The sequence below is a fragment of the Oryctolagus cuniculus genome, chromosome 2 (genome assembly GCF_051225735.1).
Source record: "Oryctolagus cuniculus isolate XC-2025 breed Fujian yellow rabbit chromosome 2, ASM5122573v1, whole genome shotgun sequence".
In the NCBI taxonomy this organism is placed as follows: Eukaryota; Metazoa; Chordata; class Mammalia; order Lagomorpha; family Leporidae; genus Oryctolagus; species Oryctolagus cuniculus.
Window position 1 is genome coordinate 49418572 of NC_142868.1, and position 19110 is coordinate 49437681.

Sequence of the window (19110 nt, forward strand, 5' to 3'; positions counted from 1 at the left end):
AAAATTTTGGAGGACTGAATAGATTAGTGAACAACTAGTCTTGTTTGGTTACAACAATGTTAGTACAACAATGGGCAGGTCTGTATCATTTAACATGGACTTCTCTCTATCCTTTTTACCTCTCTCTTTCTGGGATTTTAGTCTTATTGCTGACTGTTTGGTAGCTAATAAATAAAATAATTCCATCAAGGGTCAGTTATTGACTCAGAAATAAGGGTATAAATCAGGAAAACTCTTGAGGGTTGTAAATCTCATTTGTTCCTTTAGTTCTTAAGATCAACTATGAATAAAAGAAATGCACACTGTTCAAGAAATGACTTGAACTTTTTTCTTGATGAATGCTTGCCTTTGAAATAATCAAGCTGAACTGAATGGGCAAGTTCTCAATTCAATTAACTAGCTGGCTGAATCAGACTGGACATGTTGGAGTTCACTTTAGGTTTTTACTCCTGGCAGAGGAGAAGCTGGAGAACGGTAGGTTGAGAGTCCATGCCCTGGGTGGTATTAGGAAGAATGGGGTGGCTACTGCAGCAACATGGAATGTGGACCTCTGCCCACTGTGAGAGACCCATGCCATCAAAAGGTCTGTGGTTGAAGCAAGGGGACTGAGGGGTACAACATACTAGAAGCCAGCCATTTATTCTTTGGGCAATCAATAACCCATCCTAATTCCCAAGGAGTAAAGGCAGATCTAAGCAAAGTACTTTAAAAGACATAAATAAGCACATGGTAATTACAAGCAGTCCAATGTGTCATTATCTCTATTCTTTGTTAAAGCCAACAAATTCATTTTACATCTCTGTTATGAGGCTTGTTTTCTCCTCTGTCCCCGTCCTACCATCCATATGGGGACCAATTCCCCATCTGTCCATTCCTTTCATTCCTTACAGTTGAGATTTTAATTTCAATGATAATAAAATTTATCACCATCATCAAGTCTTGGTTTGATAGTATGTTTTACTTTTGAAAGCACCTTCACCATTTCTCACAAGACTGAGAGGTAGGAGGACTCTTCTCTACACAGCTTACATATTAAATAAGATACACAGTGGTAACGGTAATTGGTTTCTCTTGAGATACTGCTGCTACTTGAATATCTCATGGACACTTTCCATGACAAAGACTATGTCCCTGTTTCTCCTCTTCCCTAACCCCACTCTCTTCTAAATTCTTCCCTAGTGGATTCCATACCAATAGTTGAAAACTCCATCCTTTTGGGTTCCCAGACCAGTCACTCTTGAGTCACCTTTGATTTTTCTGTTCTACTCTATTCAGTTCTCCATCAGCAAATCTCATGGAAGTCAGTTTCAAAATAAGCCAGAGAGGCCCAGCACTTCTCACCATCAGATATGTTACCATTTTGATTTTAGGCACTAAAATCTCTTATCTAGATTATTGTAATATCTTTGTAACTCCTTTGCTTCAACTCTTCCTGTCCCCCTATCTATACTCAATACCTTTGTAAGAGTGACTCTTTCAAAATGTACCTGTGTCACTCGTTTATTCAAGGCCCTCCAAGGCCTTGTACTTGTGATCTAACAGTCTCCTTTTTTTTTTTTTTTTGACAGGCAGAGTGGACAGTGAGAGAGAGAGAGACAGAGAGAAAGGTCTTCCTTTTGCTATTGGTTCACCCTCCAATGGCCGCCGCGGCCAGCGTGCTGTGGCTGGCACACTGCGCTAATCCGATGGCAGGAGCCAGGTGCTTCCTCCTGGTCTCCCATGGGGTACAGGGCCCAAGCACTTGGGCCATCCTCCACTGCACTCCGTGGCCATAGCAGAGAGCTGGCCTAGAAGAGGGGCAACTGGGACAGAATCCGGCGCCCCGACCGGGACTAGAACCCGGTGTGCCGGCGCCGCAAGGTGGAGGATTAGCCTAGTGAGCCGCGGCGCCAGCCGATCTAGCAGTCTCCTGAATCAGGCCCCACCTGTACCATACCTCTGCTTCGTCTTGCCTAGTCTTTATTCTTGTTAAAAATTTATTTATCTATTTTGATGGGCAGACACACACACACACACAGTGGGAGAGAGAGAGAGAGAGAGAGAGAGAGAGAGAGGAAGAGACACAGAAAGAGGAGACAAACTGGCAAATGAAATCTTTCAACTGTTGGGTCTCTCCTCAAATGCCTACAATAGTGGGAGCTGGGCCAAGCCAAAGACAGGACTCCCTGATCTCAATCCAGGTGTCCCTCACAAGTGACAGGGACCCAAGTACTCGAGTCATCACCTGCTGCCTCCTAGGGTGTGCATCGGCAAGGAACTGGAATCAGAGTAAAGGCAGGACTCAAACCCAGACACTCTCATGTGGAATGTGGGCTGCAGCAAACACCCATCTCCTCTCTTGTCCATTATATTCCTACCAACCTGCCCCTCTCGTTATTTTCTAAATGTGCTAAAAAAGATTTTGCCACAGACCCTTTGCTCTTGCGAATGTATTCTCTCATGCATGAGTCTATCTATGTATCTTTCATAGCCATTGGCATGTATGAACATACTTCAAAACATTCATGGAAAAATGGAATTGAAAGATAATGAGTATTTTCCATTAACTTTTTAAAAAGATTTTTTAAAATTTATTTGAAAGGCTGAGTTAGAGAGAGAGAGAGAGAGAGAGAGAGAGAATCTCCCATACACTGGTTTAGGAAGTGAACCATTCCCACATGGCCACAATGTCTGGATCAGGCTGAAGGTAGGAACCTGGAGCTTCTTCCAGGTCTCCTACAAGGGAGCAGGGATTCAAGCCGCTGGTACAACTTCTGGTGCTTTCCCAGGTGCATTATAAGGGATCTAATCAGAAGTGAGGCAGAAGTGGAGCAGCCAGATCTTGAACTGGCACCATATGGGACGCCAGTGTCACAGGTGGAGGCTTAACTTGATATACCACAAAGCCGGCCCTTCCATGAACTTTTTAAAAATCTCTCATTTATCTCTTATGTATTAAAGTGACCTTCCATAACTATCCTGTGTGAAATAGACATGCCTTTTCTTGCATTTAGTGCTTTCTAAACTCCTTAGCCTATCTTATTTTTTTTCCTCAAGGCAATGATCATGTTCTGAAGCCGTTATCTTTTCCTAGTGCTTTTCCCCTATGTCTTCCTACAGCAATATAAATTCCATGAAGGCAGGAACTTGCCTTATTCGCTGCTATACTTCCAGGCTGGGGAGCCATGCCTGTCTCACAAAGTATTTGTACTTATTAATATAGGTTGAATAAATGGCTTAATGAATTCAGAGCTGTTCAATGGGATACCTTGGTTAACAGTAGGCTCCTTCACCAGAAGGTTGCCAGTATTGGTAGAATGTTATAAAATTGATTTAAGAATTTCAAGAATTATGCTCAACTAGATAGTATTTAAATAAAAGTGGTGCAACAGTATAATACAGGGCCAAGATCATGTGTCAGAGAGAACTGACTTGAGTGTATTCTCTAGTGATCATTTTCTGATGTTGGATAAGCAATTAAACTCTTAATCTCAGTTTTCTGGAATTTTATACTCTATCTCACAGGGAGGTTGTTAAATTGAAATAATATAAGGTAATAAAAAGTGCTATTATTTAGTAGCCGTGATGCTTCACACTTACTAAACAAATATTAACTATGATGATAAAGTCCTTTATAGCCTTGAGATTCTGAGAAGCTATGAAGGGACACGCTCAAGATCACCCAAGACATGGGTCTATCTTTTGACTCTTGGTTGGGTCATGCTTTTCCCTCCAAACTACATTGTCAGTTCTTTTCCTTCTGGCTTCCTGCTTTAGTTCTGTTAACATTCCTTTCTCTATTGATTCTTTGATCTCTCAAATTCCTCTCTATTTTGGAATTTTTTCTCAACCCCTATCTCGCCTACATCTTGACCTTTGCTGCTGATACTCACTTTACCTAATGCCAATTTTTCAACCAAAAACATTGCTACCACAGATTTCTCACGTTGACTCAGATTTAAGTGGGATGAATCAAATATCAATTCACTCACTCCTATAGTTGGCATGACTCCTGCATAAACTAGATATTCAATAAACATCTGCTTACTGTGCATCAGGAGCATTGTCTTTAAGCAAAGGCCGAGGTGTAATCATCATCATCACAGTAGAGATTGTTATTATCAACTGAATGTGCCTATTTTCTTAATGGAGATAGTTTGGGTTACAGTGACCACAGAGACAGGAGACTATTTATAGAAGGATCATTGGATATGATAAATGATAAATGCTATGTAATATCTAGCCATGGTGACAAATGACATAAAGTGGAGGAACATTTATAATGATATACTTAAAAGTGAGTTTCTAACTTATATCTTCAGAATGATCACAGCCATATTAAGTTTGTTCATTAAAAAAGTCAGAAGGAAATACACTAAAACACAACACTTATTTAACCTGGCAAGAATATGATTGAGTATTACCCAATGCCAATAGTGTGCAATGAATAGTTATTACATTTACAATTTAAAAAGTAATATAGCTTTTCTTATAAAAAGCAGCCTAGTAATGTGTATGGTAGGGCCTACATGTAATTTTCTTCTAATACAGATAAAATAATCTCTTTCAGCTTCTATTTCTGCAAGGTGAAAGGGAAGATCACAATATAAATCCTGAATACTGTGAGGCTTAAGCAGGACACAGTATCTGAAGCTAGTTCTTCAACTGCAGAGAAATGTATGAATTTCAGGTGTTTTTAAGCACTGCTCCAGAGGTAGCTGTGAACATCATGCAAAGCCTCACGTTTCCAGCTCTCTGTGGGATGGCTCTTTCCCAGCATATTTTCTGACCTGCTGTCTGTCTGGGGGGTACAAACGCTCATCAGGACTCTGTGTGAGCAAGCTTGATGCGCTCAGGTCCAACCTTAAAGGAGAGAGCCCTGGGATCAGGAAGCATTGCTGGTTCCCTAAAGATTCTGGTTGTCCTGGCACATTAATTCTGAAATGATTCCTCAATTAGTATTGATTTAGCATAAATAAAAACTGGACATTGAATTGTTAATTCTGAGCTTCCTATCCCTGATCACTCAGCTGTGTCCTGATTATTGCATTCACATCCAATTCCTCTTATTGTTTTCTTCCACAAGCTGATCAAATGCCTTCATTTTGTTTCAGAAGGAGAAAAACACCAGTGTTCTCCTGGGGGTCTTCCTTTGCTGGTGGTACTCTGCCTTGGGGCTCTGTGCTCTGCAATGTATTTTTCAGGAACGTGAGAGGGGCAGAGTAGTTGAGATCCATTGCATTCCCATATTTGCTGCACTGTTTCCTCTTTCTAGAAAAGGATTTGACCCTGCAGAATGGCATGAACTTCCTCTCAATGACCAGTTCATGTTGAAGGGATTGAAGCTGTAGGACTCCAGCTGTGCATTTGTTCTCCATCACCAAAGGGCACCTTCTAGGGCTCTTATTCATGAGCAAGGTGATGGAGTCCATAGGAGAATTATCTATGCAGAGTCACTGGGCTTTCCTTTGATCTGACTCCTGAAGTATGAGAAATAGCTGCATGGATGAATAGTCTATGGTTCTCAATCTATTGATTAATGATCTGTATTGTCACACACAAAAACACATGTACACAATTTTGGAACTTTTGTACAAGCAGAGACTTTTGGACAAGTGGAAGAGTGGAATTTCACATCAAAAGAAGGGAAAAAGAATTAAAGAGTAGAAATGAAGCTGGGATGGAAACTCGCAAATTGTTTTAACCTTTCTAGAAGTTTCATTTTACAAACGGTTAGGGTCAAACCAACATTTGGGTTTTTGTGGCTTATTGGTCCCCAGACTAGATAAAGTGAAGGTCTCCTAACCAATTACAGGTAGCACTTACTGAACTCTTACAATATACTAGGTTTTTTACATGGCCCAATGAACTTCACAAGAGCTAATTCCATAATGCTCAAAAAAGCTCTTCTATTGGCCATGTTTTGCAAATGAAGAAATTGTTGTTCAGAAAAGTGGAATGAATTGCTCAAGGATACATGCTGGGCCGGCGCTGGCTGTGGCTCACTAGGCTAATCCTCCGCCTTGTGGCGCCGGCACACCAGGTTCTAGTCCTGGTCGGGGCACCGGATTCTTTTCTGGTTGCCCCTCTTCCAGGCCAGCTCTCTGCTGTGGCCAGGAAGTGCAGTGGAGGATGGCCCAAGTGCTTGGGCCCTGAACCCCATGGGAGACCAGGATAAGTACCTGGCTCCTGCCATTGGATCTGCACGGTGCAGCCGGCCGCGGCGGCCACGGCGGCCATTGGAGGGTGAACCAACTGCAAAAAGGAAGACCTTTCTCTCTGTCTCTCTCTCTCACTGTCCACTCTGCCTGTAAAAAAAAAAAAAAAAAAAGATACATGCTGAAATATCAGTCATCTGCCACCTTGCTCTGAGCTCCATTTCTCATCCTGTCACTGTGCTGCTCTTGTCACAGGAACTACATATCCCAGACTCCCTTGCTAAGCAGCTTCCAGGTAAGAATCATCCATGGGTTGTACTGGAAAAAGAGTCAAAAAGGGAGGAGGGAAATTCTGGTCATCTACCCACTTCTCAGTCCTGTTTCTGGGCAGCCTGTGCAGCAGGAACATCTCCTTCTTGAATTCTTAATCTGGCCTCTGTAAGCCACCGCTACTCCAAGGTCTCAATGCTTGCCAGCCTGCCTCTGCTGTCAGGATTCTAGCTGTCCTGGGATGATCCTGGCTTCTGGGCTCTAATTCCTATGGCAAAGGCTTCTTTGCTAACTTCTGAATTGTCCCATTGTCCCTGCTATCGACTCAATTATCTCTACCCAAAATTTATATGTGGAAGACTTAAGCCCCACGATGTGACTGTGTTTGAAGACAGGGCTTTTACAAGAGTAATCTGATAGGATTAGTATCTTTGTAAGAAGAGACACTAGAGAACTCTGCCCTGTGAAGATACAGTGAGAAGGTGGGCATCCACAAATCAGGAAGAATGCCCTCCTCAAAATGATAATTCTGGCCCCCAGAACTGTAGAACATAAATTTGTCTTGTTTAAGCCAATCAGTGTGTGGTAATTGCATGGTAGTCTACACTGATGAATACATCCCCTTTGGAATTGTAAGCTATTCCTCTACATTTCTGCCTTGTCTGGAATTCCTAGAATGATTTTTCTCCTGTCTCCCAATTGGTCCCTGACTTACTGAGTCAACTAACAAGTTTGGAACTGGATTTGAAGTCCTTATTTAATCAGTTAGTAAAATCTGTGTTCTTGAAAGTTACATTGTTCTTTTCAACCTCCTATTGGCTGTCTGTGGAGATTCATGGGGGAAAATCAGGTAAAGAGGCTCTATCCAGGGGCACCAAAAGGGATGGGAATGAAGAAAATGTCCATGGGGCTGGTGCCGTGGCTCATTGGTTAATCCTCCGCCTACGGCACCAGCATCCCATATGGGCTCCAGGTTCTAGTCCCGGTTGCTCCTCTTCCAGTCCAGCTCTCTGCTGTGGCCCGGGAAGGTAGTGGAGGATGGCCCCAAGTGCTTGGGCCCCTGCATCTGCATGAGAGACCAGGAGGAAATACCTGGCTCCTGGCTTCAGATCCATGTAGCTCCGGCCGTGGCGGCCATTTGGGGGGTGAACCAATGGAAGGAAGACCTTCTCTGTCTCTGTCTCTCACTGTCTATCTGTCAAGTAAGTTAAAAAAAAAAAGAAAAGGTCCAAGTTTTCAGAGGTTTTTAATGTGATATTTTAGATACAGCCTTGGTAATGACACACTGAAAGCTGATGGTGTATGTGGAGAGAGTGTACTCCAGTTAGTGACTCTGATGCTGTAGAGCAGCAAGAGGGAGAAGGATTTGTCCTGATGGAAAGACCTCTAGCCTTCCTTATCAAGGTTGTAAAATGTATCATGCAATGGCATCCAAACCCTGAACTGGATTATGTTTTTTTTTTCTTTTCTGATAGGACATGTTGTTGTAAGATATTAATGTGGCAAGGTACCAGACTTTTTTATTCCTTAATAAGTATTTCTTTTCTCTCCAGGAAGATCTTGCTCACATTTTCCCACCAAATTTGAAGTGGGGGGCAGATACTTTAGATGACACATTCATTCATTCATTTTCCTCCCTCGACTTTGTTTTTGTTGTCTCTTGTTGGAGATATTGAGATCCATGTCTTCCTGAGCAATCCTTTACGTACGTTCCAGGCAGAAAATTGGCAAAGCAGTTTGCTGATTGCCAAGGAGAAAGATATCACTGTAGAAACATTGGTGGCATATTTCATAGGTGGCAGATGAAGAACGGAGATGGGCATCAGCTCTTCAAATGTCACTGACACATGATATGCTTCTAATTATAATGCTCTTTCTAGTGTGCCAAGGGAATGAACTCTGTGGGTGGACATGCTTTCACAAGGACACAATGATTATTAGCCTTCATAATCAATGATGCCCAGTAAAGGAAATTCAATCTCAAGCTATGATAATGACAGATGACAGTGGGTGGGATGTGGAAGTGACATATCCAAATTTGTTCAACTTTCTAGCATGCTACATTCAAATCATGCTTTGTTAGAACTGTCTGGACCTATCTAATCACTGATGCACAGAAATAAATTCACTTGACACTCAGTCATTTTAATCAAACCTAAAATCCTTTCCTTGTGCTATCACTGAGGACTGAAGTGTTGGTAAAAAATATTAGACAGATGTGTGTTGTTGTATCCTGAGTTGTATGTAAAAAGTGACTAATGGGCTGGCACCATGACTCAATAGGCTAATCCTCCACCTGCGGCGCCGGCACACCAGGTTCTAGTCCTGGTAGGGGTGCCGGATTCTGTCCCGGTCGCTCTTCTTCCTGTCCAGCTCTCTGCTGTGGCCTGGGAATGCAGTGGAGGATGGCCCAAGTGCTTGGACCATGCACCCGCATGGAAGACCAGGAGAAGCACCTGGCTCCTGGCTTTGGATCAGCGCGATGTACCGGCCGCAGCGGCCATTGTGGGGTGAACCAAAGGGAAAAAGGAAGACCTTTCTCTCTCTCTATCTCTCTCTCACTGTCCACTCTGCCTGTCAAAAAAAAAAAAAATGAAAAAAAAATAAAAAAGGTGACTAATGGATAAAAGGGACACTAACTAGTTAGCTCATTGTTCCTTAAGAGTCTGAGACATGGGAAAACAGGTATGCAACATTTCAGGCACCAATCAGAATTTCAGTATGTTTTAGTTGATAAAGAAAAGCCCACAAAATAATGTTACATGTCCACATATGGGATGGAACCTAGACCATAATCCAGGGGGATACATAATTGAATATACTATTTCTGCCTCCTATATAGCAATAACTTCTAAAGGAACACATCCCAAGGGTCAGCTAATTTCTTCATAATCTAAAAAATGCAAAATGGAGAACTATTTGGGACAACCTAAGCACAACAGGTAGAAAGTTTATTTCAAGAGTAAACAAATGTATATATTTTTTGTCTATAAAAAAGGCATGGACTTAATATTAAAAAACACCAAGGACTGGGTTCCTAATGTCTCAAATATATAAAAAATGATCAAAATAATGTCACACGTATGTTTGTTGGGACAATTCAATGATTTGTTACAGGAAAAGTGCAAAGAACACATAATAAGCAGTCAACTCAACAGTTGTTAATGTTGCAAGTTGTTTAGATTTTAGCAAAGCCCTTCACTGCTCTGATGGTCCACTCTGCAGAAAAGGGAAGAGGGTTGAACTCCAGAGGGAGTTAACATTATAGGGTATCCCAAATTGGAACAATGTAAAGAAGCCTTCCTAAACAATCAAAGGTAACTGTTGGCATGGTGTAAAGCAAGTAACTTCTCTGTCACTGTGGATAATCAGTTGCAGATTAGGTAATAACTTTTTAGGCATGAGAGAGATAGATTAAATACTAGAAAATAATCCAGTCTTCAAGTGTCTATGTTTCTAAGTAACAGGCAGTAAATATAGTGCAAAGATTTATATTCATCTACTTTTTGAAGTTTTGTGAGTATTTCCTATGTTTAAGACAGTTTAATATGCATGACTGCTTTGACTATTACTTTTTCTACTACTACTACTACTACTACTACTACTACTACTACTACTACTGGTGACAATGAAAGTTTATCATTTACCAGACACCTACTCTTTGTCAGATGCTCTTGAGTCTTGCATTGTAATTTTATTTAGCACAATTCAGTAGAAATTAGATAGCCTTGATTAGAAAGAAATCAGGCCGGCGCCGTGGCTCACTAGGCTAATCCTCCGCCTTGCGGCACCAGCACAGCGGGTTCTAGTCCCGGTCGGGGCGCTGGATTCTATCCCAGTTGCCCCTCTTCCAGGCCAGCTCTCTGCTGTGGCCAGGGAGTGCAGTGGAGGATGGCTCAAGTCCTTGGGCCCTGAACTCCATGGGAGACCAGGATAAGTACCTGGCTCCTGCCTTCGGATCAGCGCAGTGCGCCGGCCGCAGCGGCCATTGGAGGGTGAACCAACTGCAAAAAAGAAGACCTTTCTCTCTGTCTCTCTCTCTCACTGTCCACTCTGCCTGTCAAAAAAACAAAAAAACAAAAAAAGAAAAGAAAGAAAGAAATCAGGAGAAAGAGGAGACAGCTTCCTTTTTTATTTCAGATATCCATATATTCTATACTTACATAGGTGGAAATTAATAACTTCTAAACTTCCAAATATTACCATACTGTCTTTTAAGGGCTAATTTCCCTTAGCTGAAATATTCTTTCTGTGTAAGAGTAAATTTTGACATATAAGTTGAGGAAGAAAAATGCACCATATATTATGAAATCACTATATCAGGATTCAACATATACTTACTTGTGTTTTTCCAAGTGCTGTGGTTTGAAGGTATCCCCTAAAAGTTAATGCAATGGAAACTTAACACCCAAATTCATATGTTAAAGGTACTTGGAGGTGGGGTCTTTGGGAGGAAATTAGGACGAAGGGAGGTAGTGAGGGTTGGGGACCTCATGCTGGCGTCATTGGCTAGCACACTTGTTCTGTGCTCTCTGCTGTGTTTGAAATAGCAAGAAGGTCCTCTCCAGATGTTGAGCAGACACTGGCACCCTGCTCTTGCACTTCCCAGCCTCCACAATTATGAGCCAAATAAACTGTCCTTTGTTAAGTTTTTTTTTTTTTTTTTTTTTGATAGGCAGAGTTAGACAGTGAGAGAGAGACAGAGAGAAAGGTCTTCCTTCTGTTGGTTCACCCCCCAAATGGCCGCCACGGCCAGAGCTACATGGATTCGAAGCCAGGAGCCAGGTATTTCCTCCTGGTCTCCCATGGAGTTCAGGGCCCAAGGACCTGGGCCATCCTCCACTGCCTTCCCGGGCCACAACAGAGAACTGGACTGGAAGAGGGGCAACCGGGACAGAATCCGGTGCCCCGACCTAGACTAGAACCTGGCGTGCTGGCACCTCAGGCAGAGGATTAGCCAAGTGAGCCACGGCGCCAGCCTTTGTTAAGTTTTAAAAATTATTTATTTATCTATCATCTTTTTGTTTTACTTGAGAAGCAGGGGGAGAGAGAGAGAGAGAGAGAGAGAGAGAGAGAGAGAATCTCATTTGTTGGCTTACTTGCTTTTGCTAGATTAGGCTGGGCCAGGCTAAACTGGGCACTGGGATCTCAATCCAGACAGCCTATGTGGGTATCAGACACCCAGATACTTGAGCCAGCACCTGTTGTCTCCCAGAGTATACCATTCGCAGGTAGCTGGAAACAGAACTTGAACACAGGCACTCCAGTTTGGAATGTGGGTGTCCAAGCAGCATCTTAATGACTAAGTCAATTGCCCACCTGGACCCTTGATTTTGTGCTCTTCCCCCACATCACCCAACCACAGATACAAGCAAGAGGATGGGCCTAGGGGCTTTGTGACTGGTCTGACTTCTCAATTATGTCTTTAGAATGATTACTCCCACTGTGAACATTAAAAAATATATAACTTTGTTTTGTTTTGTGTTTTTATTTTATTTATTTAAAAGACAGAGTTACAGAGAGAGGAACACACACACACACACACAAACACACACCCAGAAGGTCTTCTGCCCACTGGTTCACTACCCAGATGGCCACAATGGCCAGGGCTGGATCAGACCGAAGCTAAGTGCCAGAAGTTTCTTCTGGGTTTTCCATGTGGGTGCAGGGGCCCAAGTAATTGGGCCATCTTCCATTGCTTTCCCAGGAGCATTAGCAGAGAGCTGGATCAGAAGTAGGTAGCCAGGATTTGAACTGGAGCCCATATTGAATGCCAGCATTGGCTTTACCTGCTATACAACAACACTAGTCCCTAAAAATATATAACTTTTGATGTAGTCAACTGTCAATATTTTTTTCAGCTCTATTCTTATCTAAGACAAGAATGCTACATAGAATTATAGAAATGATTTACAGTTAAGAAAGCAGAAACGTATAGGCATAATATAATGGACCTAAGTTGACAATTTCGTTATCTGTAGACCCTGTACTTGAACTCTAGCCCAATGCTTTGCCACTACTAAGGGTAGAAGAGCCTTGGAAATGGAAAAATTTTGTGCAGTCCAAATAAAATAATTCTCAAAAATAGTGCCTGTGTTCATTTGGGCAAATGATATAAACCACCAGGAAAAAATACGTGGTTCCAAACTGGAACAACCAACTTATTTGTAGAAACAATTATCCTAATGTTTTAATACTGTTTTCATACTGACTGGCAATAGAAGGAAATATTCTAGAAATAACACTTTCCTTTTCTATTGAATATGAAAACTACTTTAAGAAAACTATTTGCCATGTTTTTGTGCATTGCAAGGTATTATAGCAGAATGAATTATCACTTATTTGGTAGTTGAGTTTTTATTCTTCTCATGATGGAAACAGTGCCACAGAGAAGCAGTATCATTTCATTTTTTAAACATGAAGAGATATATAAGCATATTATGTGAAAGATTCATAGCATGACCCTGTTTTCTTTCTTTCAGTCTAACAAGAAAGAAAGGAGCACAGCTAAATATCCTTATAAATCGAGACAGCCACAATGGGTGGGCTTGCGAGGTAATACGAGGTCATGTCAAAAGATTCATGGAAAAGTGGAATTAGAAGATAAACCTGTTTTTGTGCAAAAAATTTTGAAACTTATGCATAATTTTTTCATACTACAAATTTTCCATGAGTATTGTGATAACTCTTTAATATGCCTGAATTGCAAACATTTTTTGTACCAAAATAAATTTGCATTTTACATACAAATATTGATCTTCCTGATAAGAAAAATACAGACTTCGAAAAGATAATATGCTAAATAATATATTAGTGATCTCAAAAGTCTGTAACAAATACATTTTGAAAAGGTAATAGTATTTCTTTGGGCAAGATTAGGCCTATTTTTAAAATTTAAAAACACTATGTCAGAGAACCTCATTTTTCTTTTTCCAAGCAGGGTGTTATTTATTTATTTTTGATATTATTTCCCCCAGTAAGTGAAAGATCAGAAATATCAACCTTTATCACCCAGAACAGGAATCAGTGATGCAGTGTGTATATGAACCAAAGGCATGAACCTGAGGCTGACTATTCCTTATTAGAAGGCTTAATGGTTTCAGCCCTACTTCCTCTGGACACGTGGTTATGCTTGCTGAGTTCTGTTGTCTGGGACATTGTGTCTTAATGCACAAGTTCCTTTATTGCCTCTCTCACCTGGAGGTTCTCTAGGTTCTGTTTTGGGGTGGAAACATGGAGACCATCCCACCAAATTCCCTTTTTTATCTGATGCTTTTATTTTTTTGTTTCAAAAATACAATTTTAAAGTTGAAGGATAAAAGTTGTTCTCAGCAAAGATGTTGGCAACTCTAAATGTCAGCAGCAATTATGTCTTCCAAGAGACCATTCTTATCAAAATAGTGGTCAGAAGTGAAGTTCACTTACAATTCCCTCAAATAATCTATCCTACAGAAAGAAAGCTTCAGGTAGTGGAGATTTCACTGTGCAATGACATCACACCAAGCAATTGACTATGTTTCCAATATGACCTTTATTGAGCAAATACTGCTGTGACGTTTTACATCAATCAACATAAGATTGCAAACTGTGCATGTCAGCGAGGTTCTCCCATGAACAAAAGTCCATTTTAAATGCACCAGTGAGGTAAACGTAATTATTCATATATAGCTTTCTTAAGGCTAAGAGAGTTCTGTGTTTCATTTATTATTTTTGGCTCAGTTGGTACTTTGCATAATACATCTCAAGACATCCCCCCTGAGTACCCCCTTCCAACAGCTTAGGAAACTGGCAAATTCCCCAGGTACGTACAATATCATGCATTTGAATCCCCCGAAGACTGAGGAGGGAGCACCCTGCGCTTGCATGCAGTCCCCTCATATTGCACAAAGCAAAATACAATGTCTGGAGCCCCCATGGGAGAACCCGTTCTGTTTTGAAGCTGTCAATCACATGCATTTTGAAATTGTCATATGGCTTAACCTTTTGCAATGGACTCAGATCTTAGTCACTCTGGGTGACTTCCTTTACAATGGCGTGTGAAGTGACTTTTTCTACCTTTTTAGTAGACACTAGTTTCTCCTCAAAGGTCTCTTCATGCTCTTCGACCTTTTGAGTGACGGTTACAGATTTAGTGATGTATTTGGTAGCACCATCGCCCCCCTCAGTGGTGATTTTTTCTACCTTTTTGGTCACCACCACTTTCTCCTCGCTTCTGTCACCCCCCTTCTTCTCGTCTGCTGGGCTCAGGTCTAACCCATTGGTGACGACGCCTTTCTCCTCTTCTCGCCCACTGCCCTTTTCCTTGGTCTCCTGCTCTTCCTCCTCTTTCCCTTCAACCTCCCCATTGACAGCTATGTCTTCCTTCTTGGCTTCCTTTGACCCCTGGTCGCTCCCTTCCTCCTCACTGCCTCCCTCCTCTTCTGCTTTCTCCTTTTCCTTCTCCTTCTCCTGCTGCTGCGGCTTCTCCTCTTCTTTGGCCTCTTTCTCTACGCTCACCTTTGTGGGTTTGGTGATGGTGGCAGCCTCTTCTGCGGCCTCCTCTTTTACCGGGGATTCAGCTTTCTTCTTTGGCACATCTTTTGGTTTCTCCTCCTTCTTCTCCACCTTCTCTTCCTTTGGAGATTCCTTGGCTGCCTCTTTCTTTTCTTCCTCAACCTTCTCTTCTTCCTCTTTCTGCTCCCCTTTCCCTGCTGTGGCTTCAGCTTTTGGCTTCACCTCTTCCACTGGTGATTTTGGCACAGGGGACTTGGCTTTCTCTGGCTTTCCCACCTTGGCTTCTGTCACTGGCTCCTCTTTAGCAGCCACTTCTTCACTCTTCTCCTCGGTTTTCTTTTCCTCCTTGGCTTCTGCTTCTTCTACTTCACCTTCAGCCTCGGTTTCTCCTTCTTCCTGCTCACCCTCGTCTTTCTCGCTAGAGCCTTCCTTCTCTGATCCTCCCTCTTCAGCTTGGTCTGACTTAACACCTTCATCTTCTTCCTCTTCTTCCTCCTCCTGGCCTTCTTCTTCCTTTTCCCCTTCTTCCTCTTTAATCTCGGGTGTGGTAGCCTTCACTGGAGACTTCTTGGCAGCTGCAACTTCTTCTTCAGCTTCTTGCTCCTCTTCCTTTCCTTCTGCCTCTTCTTCCTTCTCCTCTTCCTTCACAGACACGGCCAGTTCCTCTGCAATGGCTGTCAGTGCATCTTCCATTTCTGACTTCTCATCCTCCACTTTGGTTTCCTCTATGATCTCCTCAACAAATTTGTGTTGGACTTTGAGCTTGGGAGCTTCCACCTTTGTCTTCTGAATCTTACTGGATATGGTGACTGAGGGCTGTCGGTGTGTATACAGTGGCCCAGTGATGCTTCCTGAAAATGTGCTGAATCTGGTCTCTTCACCCTCCAGGAGTTTTCTAAGATGAGAACCAACAAAGACAAGACATTCATTAACATCTCATTGGGCCTTCTGAGCTCAATTATATTAAGGGTATTTCACAGCCACCTTTCACTAAGTAGAATCAGGTAAGTAAAAGATTCTATTAAGCTGGTATAACATTTGCTATCATTTCACTGGTTTATTGTGTCATATTCAGTGAGGGAGACAGATCGTCCCTGAATGCCAGCCAGTCCCTGCCGCCATCACTAACCACACCCAAGAGTCCACCAATCACATCCAGGCACTAGGTCTTAGCTCTACAGCAGCAACCCATTTGGTGCTTTATGAATATTCTGAAAAACTCCCCACCAGCCAACTCAAAGCAAAAGAAAAACCAGACTTAATGACTTTGTGAACATTTAGACTTTCAGGATAGATACTATTTTTAAAGCAAAAATAAAGCTAGAAAATTTACAAAATTATTAAGTGTATTTCAGAACTTATGCTAGAGCAAATTAGAGCTAGGTATTAAAATGGGTGTATTAAGTTTTAAATTGGTCTTCAATTTCAATCAAAAAATGTCTATTAAGTGTAATTACTCTGTTTTCTGGAAAAATAAGCTCCATGAGTGCAATTTAGTCTTGTTACAGTAGTATTATAATTACCTTATTCATAAGAGAAAAACTGATTAATCAAAGATTTTGTCCTTTGAACTTAATTAACAGCAAGATCACATTAGTTAACAGAACTGAAGTTATCTCTATCTATGAAGAAATCATATATACATATGTTTATATATCTATATATAATGATCTAAATCTAGATATATAGATTAACATATGTGTTACATATTTAGATATATAATCTATACTTTACAGTACTTTATATTTGAATATTTCAATCTGTATCTATTCTCAGCCAGGTAATGGCAACAGTAAGCTATACCAATAAACAGAGAAATAAAAATGTCCTGGTGTTTGTCCTTGGCATAATGGATTTGAAAAGCTACAATCACCAGATGAAATATTAAAAACCTAAACTCCATTTGTGCTTCAAGCATTCTCAAACATTTCATATTTTCTAAAATACAAGTGTTTTGTTTCGACTAGTGTTCATCCTTTCAAGCTGTATATATAAAGTGGTTAAAAAAACCCCACACATTTACAATTCTTTAGGACAATTTCCTTTTAATTCTGGGAGAAAACCAGACTCGTGCAACCTGGCTGAGCTGACTTCCTGGTGAAGGTTCTGTCCCAACAGCCTGAGCAGTGCGGGGAGCCTCGCGGCCACCCCCCCAGAGAGCCCCCTACCTGTAGGCTGCGATCTCGATATCCAGAGCCATCTTGACATTGAGGAGATCCTGGTACTCTCGCAAGTGGCGGGCCATTTCCCACTTCGTTCCCCGAAGCTCATTTTCCAGCTGCTGAATGGTGTCCTGAAACAGATACAAGGAACCTCCACAGATCCATCTTCCAAAAACGACTTTCTTCATAGACCTCTTGCTGGCTTCTCCCTCACCCCCCTCTTCTGTTCTGTGGCCCCCCTCCCCCCACCCTCCTCTCCCTCCTGCTCTGCAAACCTTGTAGCTGTCGCTTCCAGCTCCCTTCCTTTCCTTTCAATCTAAAGGATTCTCAAACAAACAAGGTCAACAAGACATTTCCTGGGCACATCAAGTACTGAGACCAGTGGACCTAGGACAGATTCGCAGGAAATACACACGCGTGGGGACATTCAGTGCTGGCCTGGCCCTTGCCATCTGAGCCTTGGGGGCTGAAATCAACTTGAAAGTTCTCCCAATCATTGCGGGAAAAGTGATGCGTTGCTGCATACGCTATCCTAAAGTCGCTTATTTATCAACTACCTAAACACACTTCCTACTTTAAATGCGCAAGTGCGCAACAATAGAAGAGAAGCACGTTTTGGAAAAAGGCCTTGAGTCTCAGGAAGCCCAGGCAAGGTGGGTGGGCATGGGGAGGGGCGAGGACGCTTGCGGACACTGAACTTGGCGTGCCGCGAGCGCTCACGGACAGGCGACCACTAGGGAGCGCGTTGGAGAGGGCGCCCGGGCACGCGCCCAAGTGGCGGGGGCGCGCGGCGCTGGCGCTGGCGCAGGCTGGCCGCGCAGCCGCGATTCCTACCTGGTAGCTGCTGAGGTCGTGGTTGTGGCGCTCCTCGATGTCGCTGAGCTGCCGCTCCAGGGACTCCTTGGTGCCACGCACCGACTCGAGCTCGATGCTCTTGGACTGCAGCTGGCGCCGGTACTCGGCGATCTCTTCCTTGGCGGAGCGGATGGCCTCCTTGTTCTGCTCGGCGGCTTCGGTGAGCTTGGCGTAGCGGCACTTAAACCACTCTTCGGCCTGATGCATGTTCTGGTCGGAGTGGCACTCGAGCTGGGAGCGGATCTCCTTCAGCGCCGACGAGATGTCCGTCTTCAGGTAGTCTTTGCGCTCCACCGTGATGTGCGACGCCTGGATCTGGGCCAGCAGGTCCGCTACCTCCTCCTCGTGGTTGCTCCGCAGGAAGGCCACCTCATCCTGCAGCGACTGCACCTTCTTGTCCAGCTCCACCTTGACCAGCGACGACTCCTCGATGTCTTTGCGCAGCGCGCGGATGGCTGCCTCGGTGTCGTCGCGCAGCCGTGCCTCCTCTTCGAAGCGCTCCTTGAGCCGGTGGATGTCTTCCTCCAGGTGGTCGGAGTCCAGCTGCACCTGAGCCTTCTCGTGGTTCACCATCTCGAGCGTGGCGCGCAGCTCGCGGATCTCCTGGTCGTACGCGTCGCCCAGCTGGGCGTGCGAGGCCTGCTTCTGCCGCAGCGCCTGGATCTCCGCCTCGATCTCCTTGTTCTGCTGCTCCAGGTAGTGCACTTTCTCGATGTAGCCGGCGAAGCGGTCGTTCAGCCCCTGCAGCTGCTCCTTCTCGTTGGAGCGGGACAGCTTGTAGTCGCCGCCGGCGCCGCCGTTGAGTAGCGACGAGGACTGGCTGAAGTCGAGGCTGCTCTCGGCGGAGCTGAGCATGGCCGAGCTGTAGGTGAGGCGCGGGGCGAGCGCGCTGCGCTTGTAGGAGGAGGACACGGTGCTGGGCGAGCCGCGGGACCACGACTGCGAGCGGAAGCCGCTGGACGGGGAGCCGCTAACGCGGCTGAAGCTGGAGCGGGTCTCGGTGACCCGCCGGTAGGCGGACGGGTTGCCCAGCGAGTCCAACGTGTAGCTCATCTTGGAGGCCTTGGTGTGTGTGGCTGTCACAGCGTTCTGCCGGCCTCGCCGCAGCCCATTTATAGCCGCGGCGCTGGTCCCGGGCCAGGGCCCCGCCCCGTGGAGGCGGCGGCCGAGGAGGCGGGGACTGCGGGCCCGGG

At 43.7% G+C, this 19110-nt stretch overlaps 1 protein-coding gene across 1 annotated transcript; it reads right to left on the bottom strand.

The window, feature by feature from the left end:
- Positions 1-13919: 13919 nt before the first annotated feature.
- Positions 13920-19036, bottom strand: NEFM (neurofilament medium chain). The gene is made up of 3 exons (XM_002709311.7): positions 17897-19036; positions 17069-17193; positions 13920-15795 (listed from the first exon to the last, which is right to left on the bottom strand). The coding sequence occupies exons 1-3, from the start codon at positions 18968-18970 to the stop codon at positions 14409-14411; spliced, it is 2586 nt and encodes an 861-aa protein (XP_002709357.4). The 5' UTR covers positions 18971-19036; the 3' UTR covers positions 13920-14408.
- Between the last annotated feature and the right edge of the window lie 74 nt (positions 19037-19110).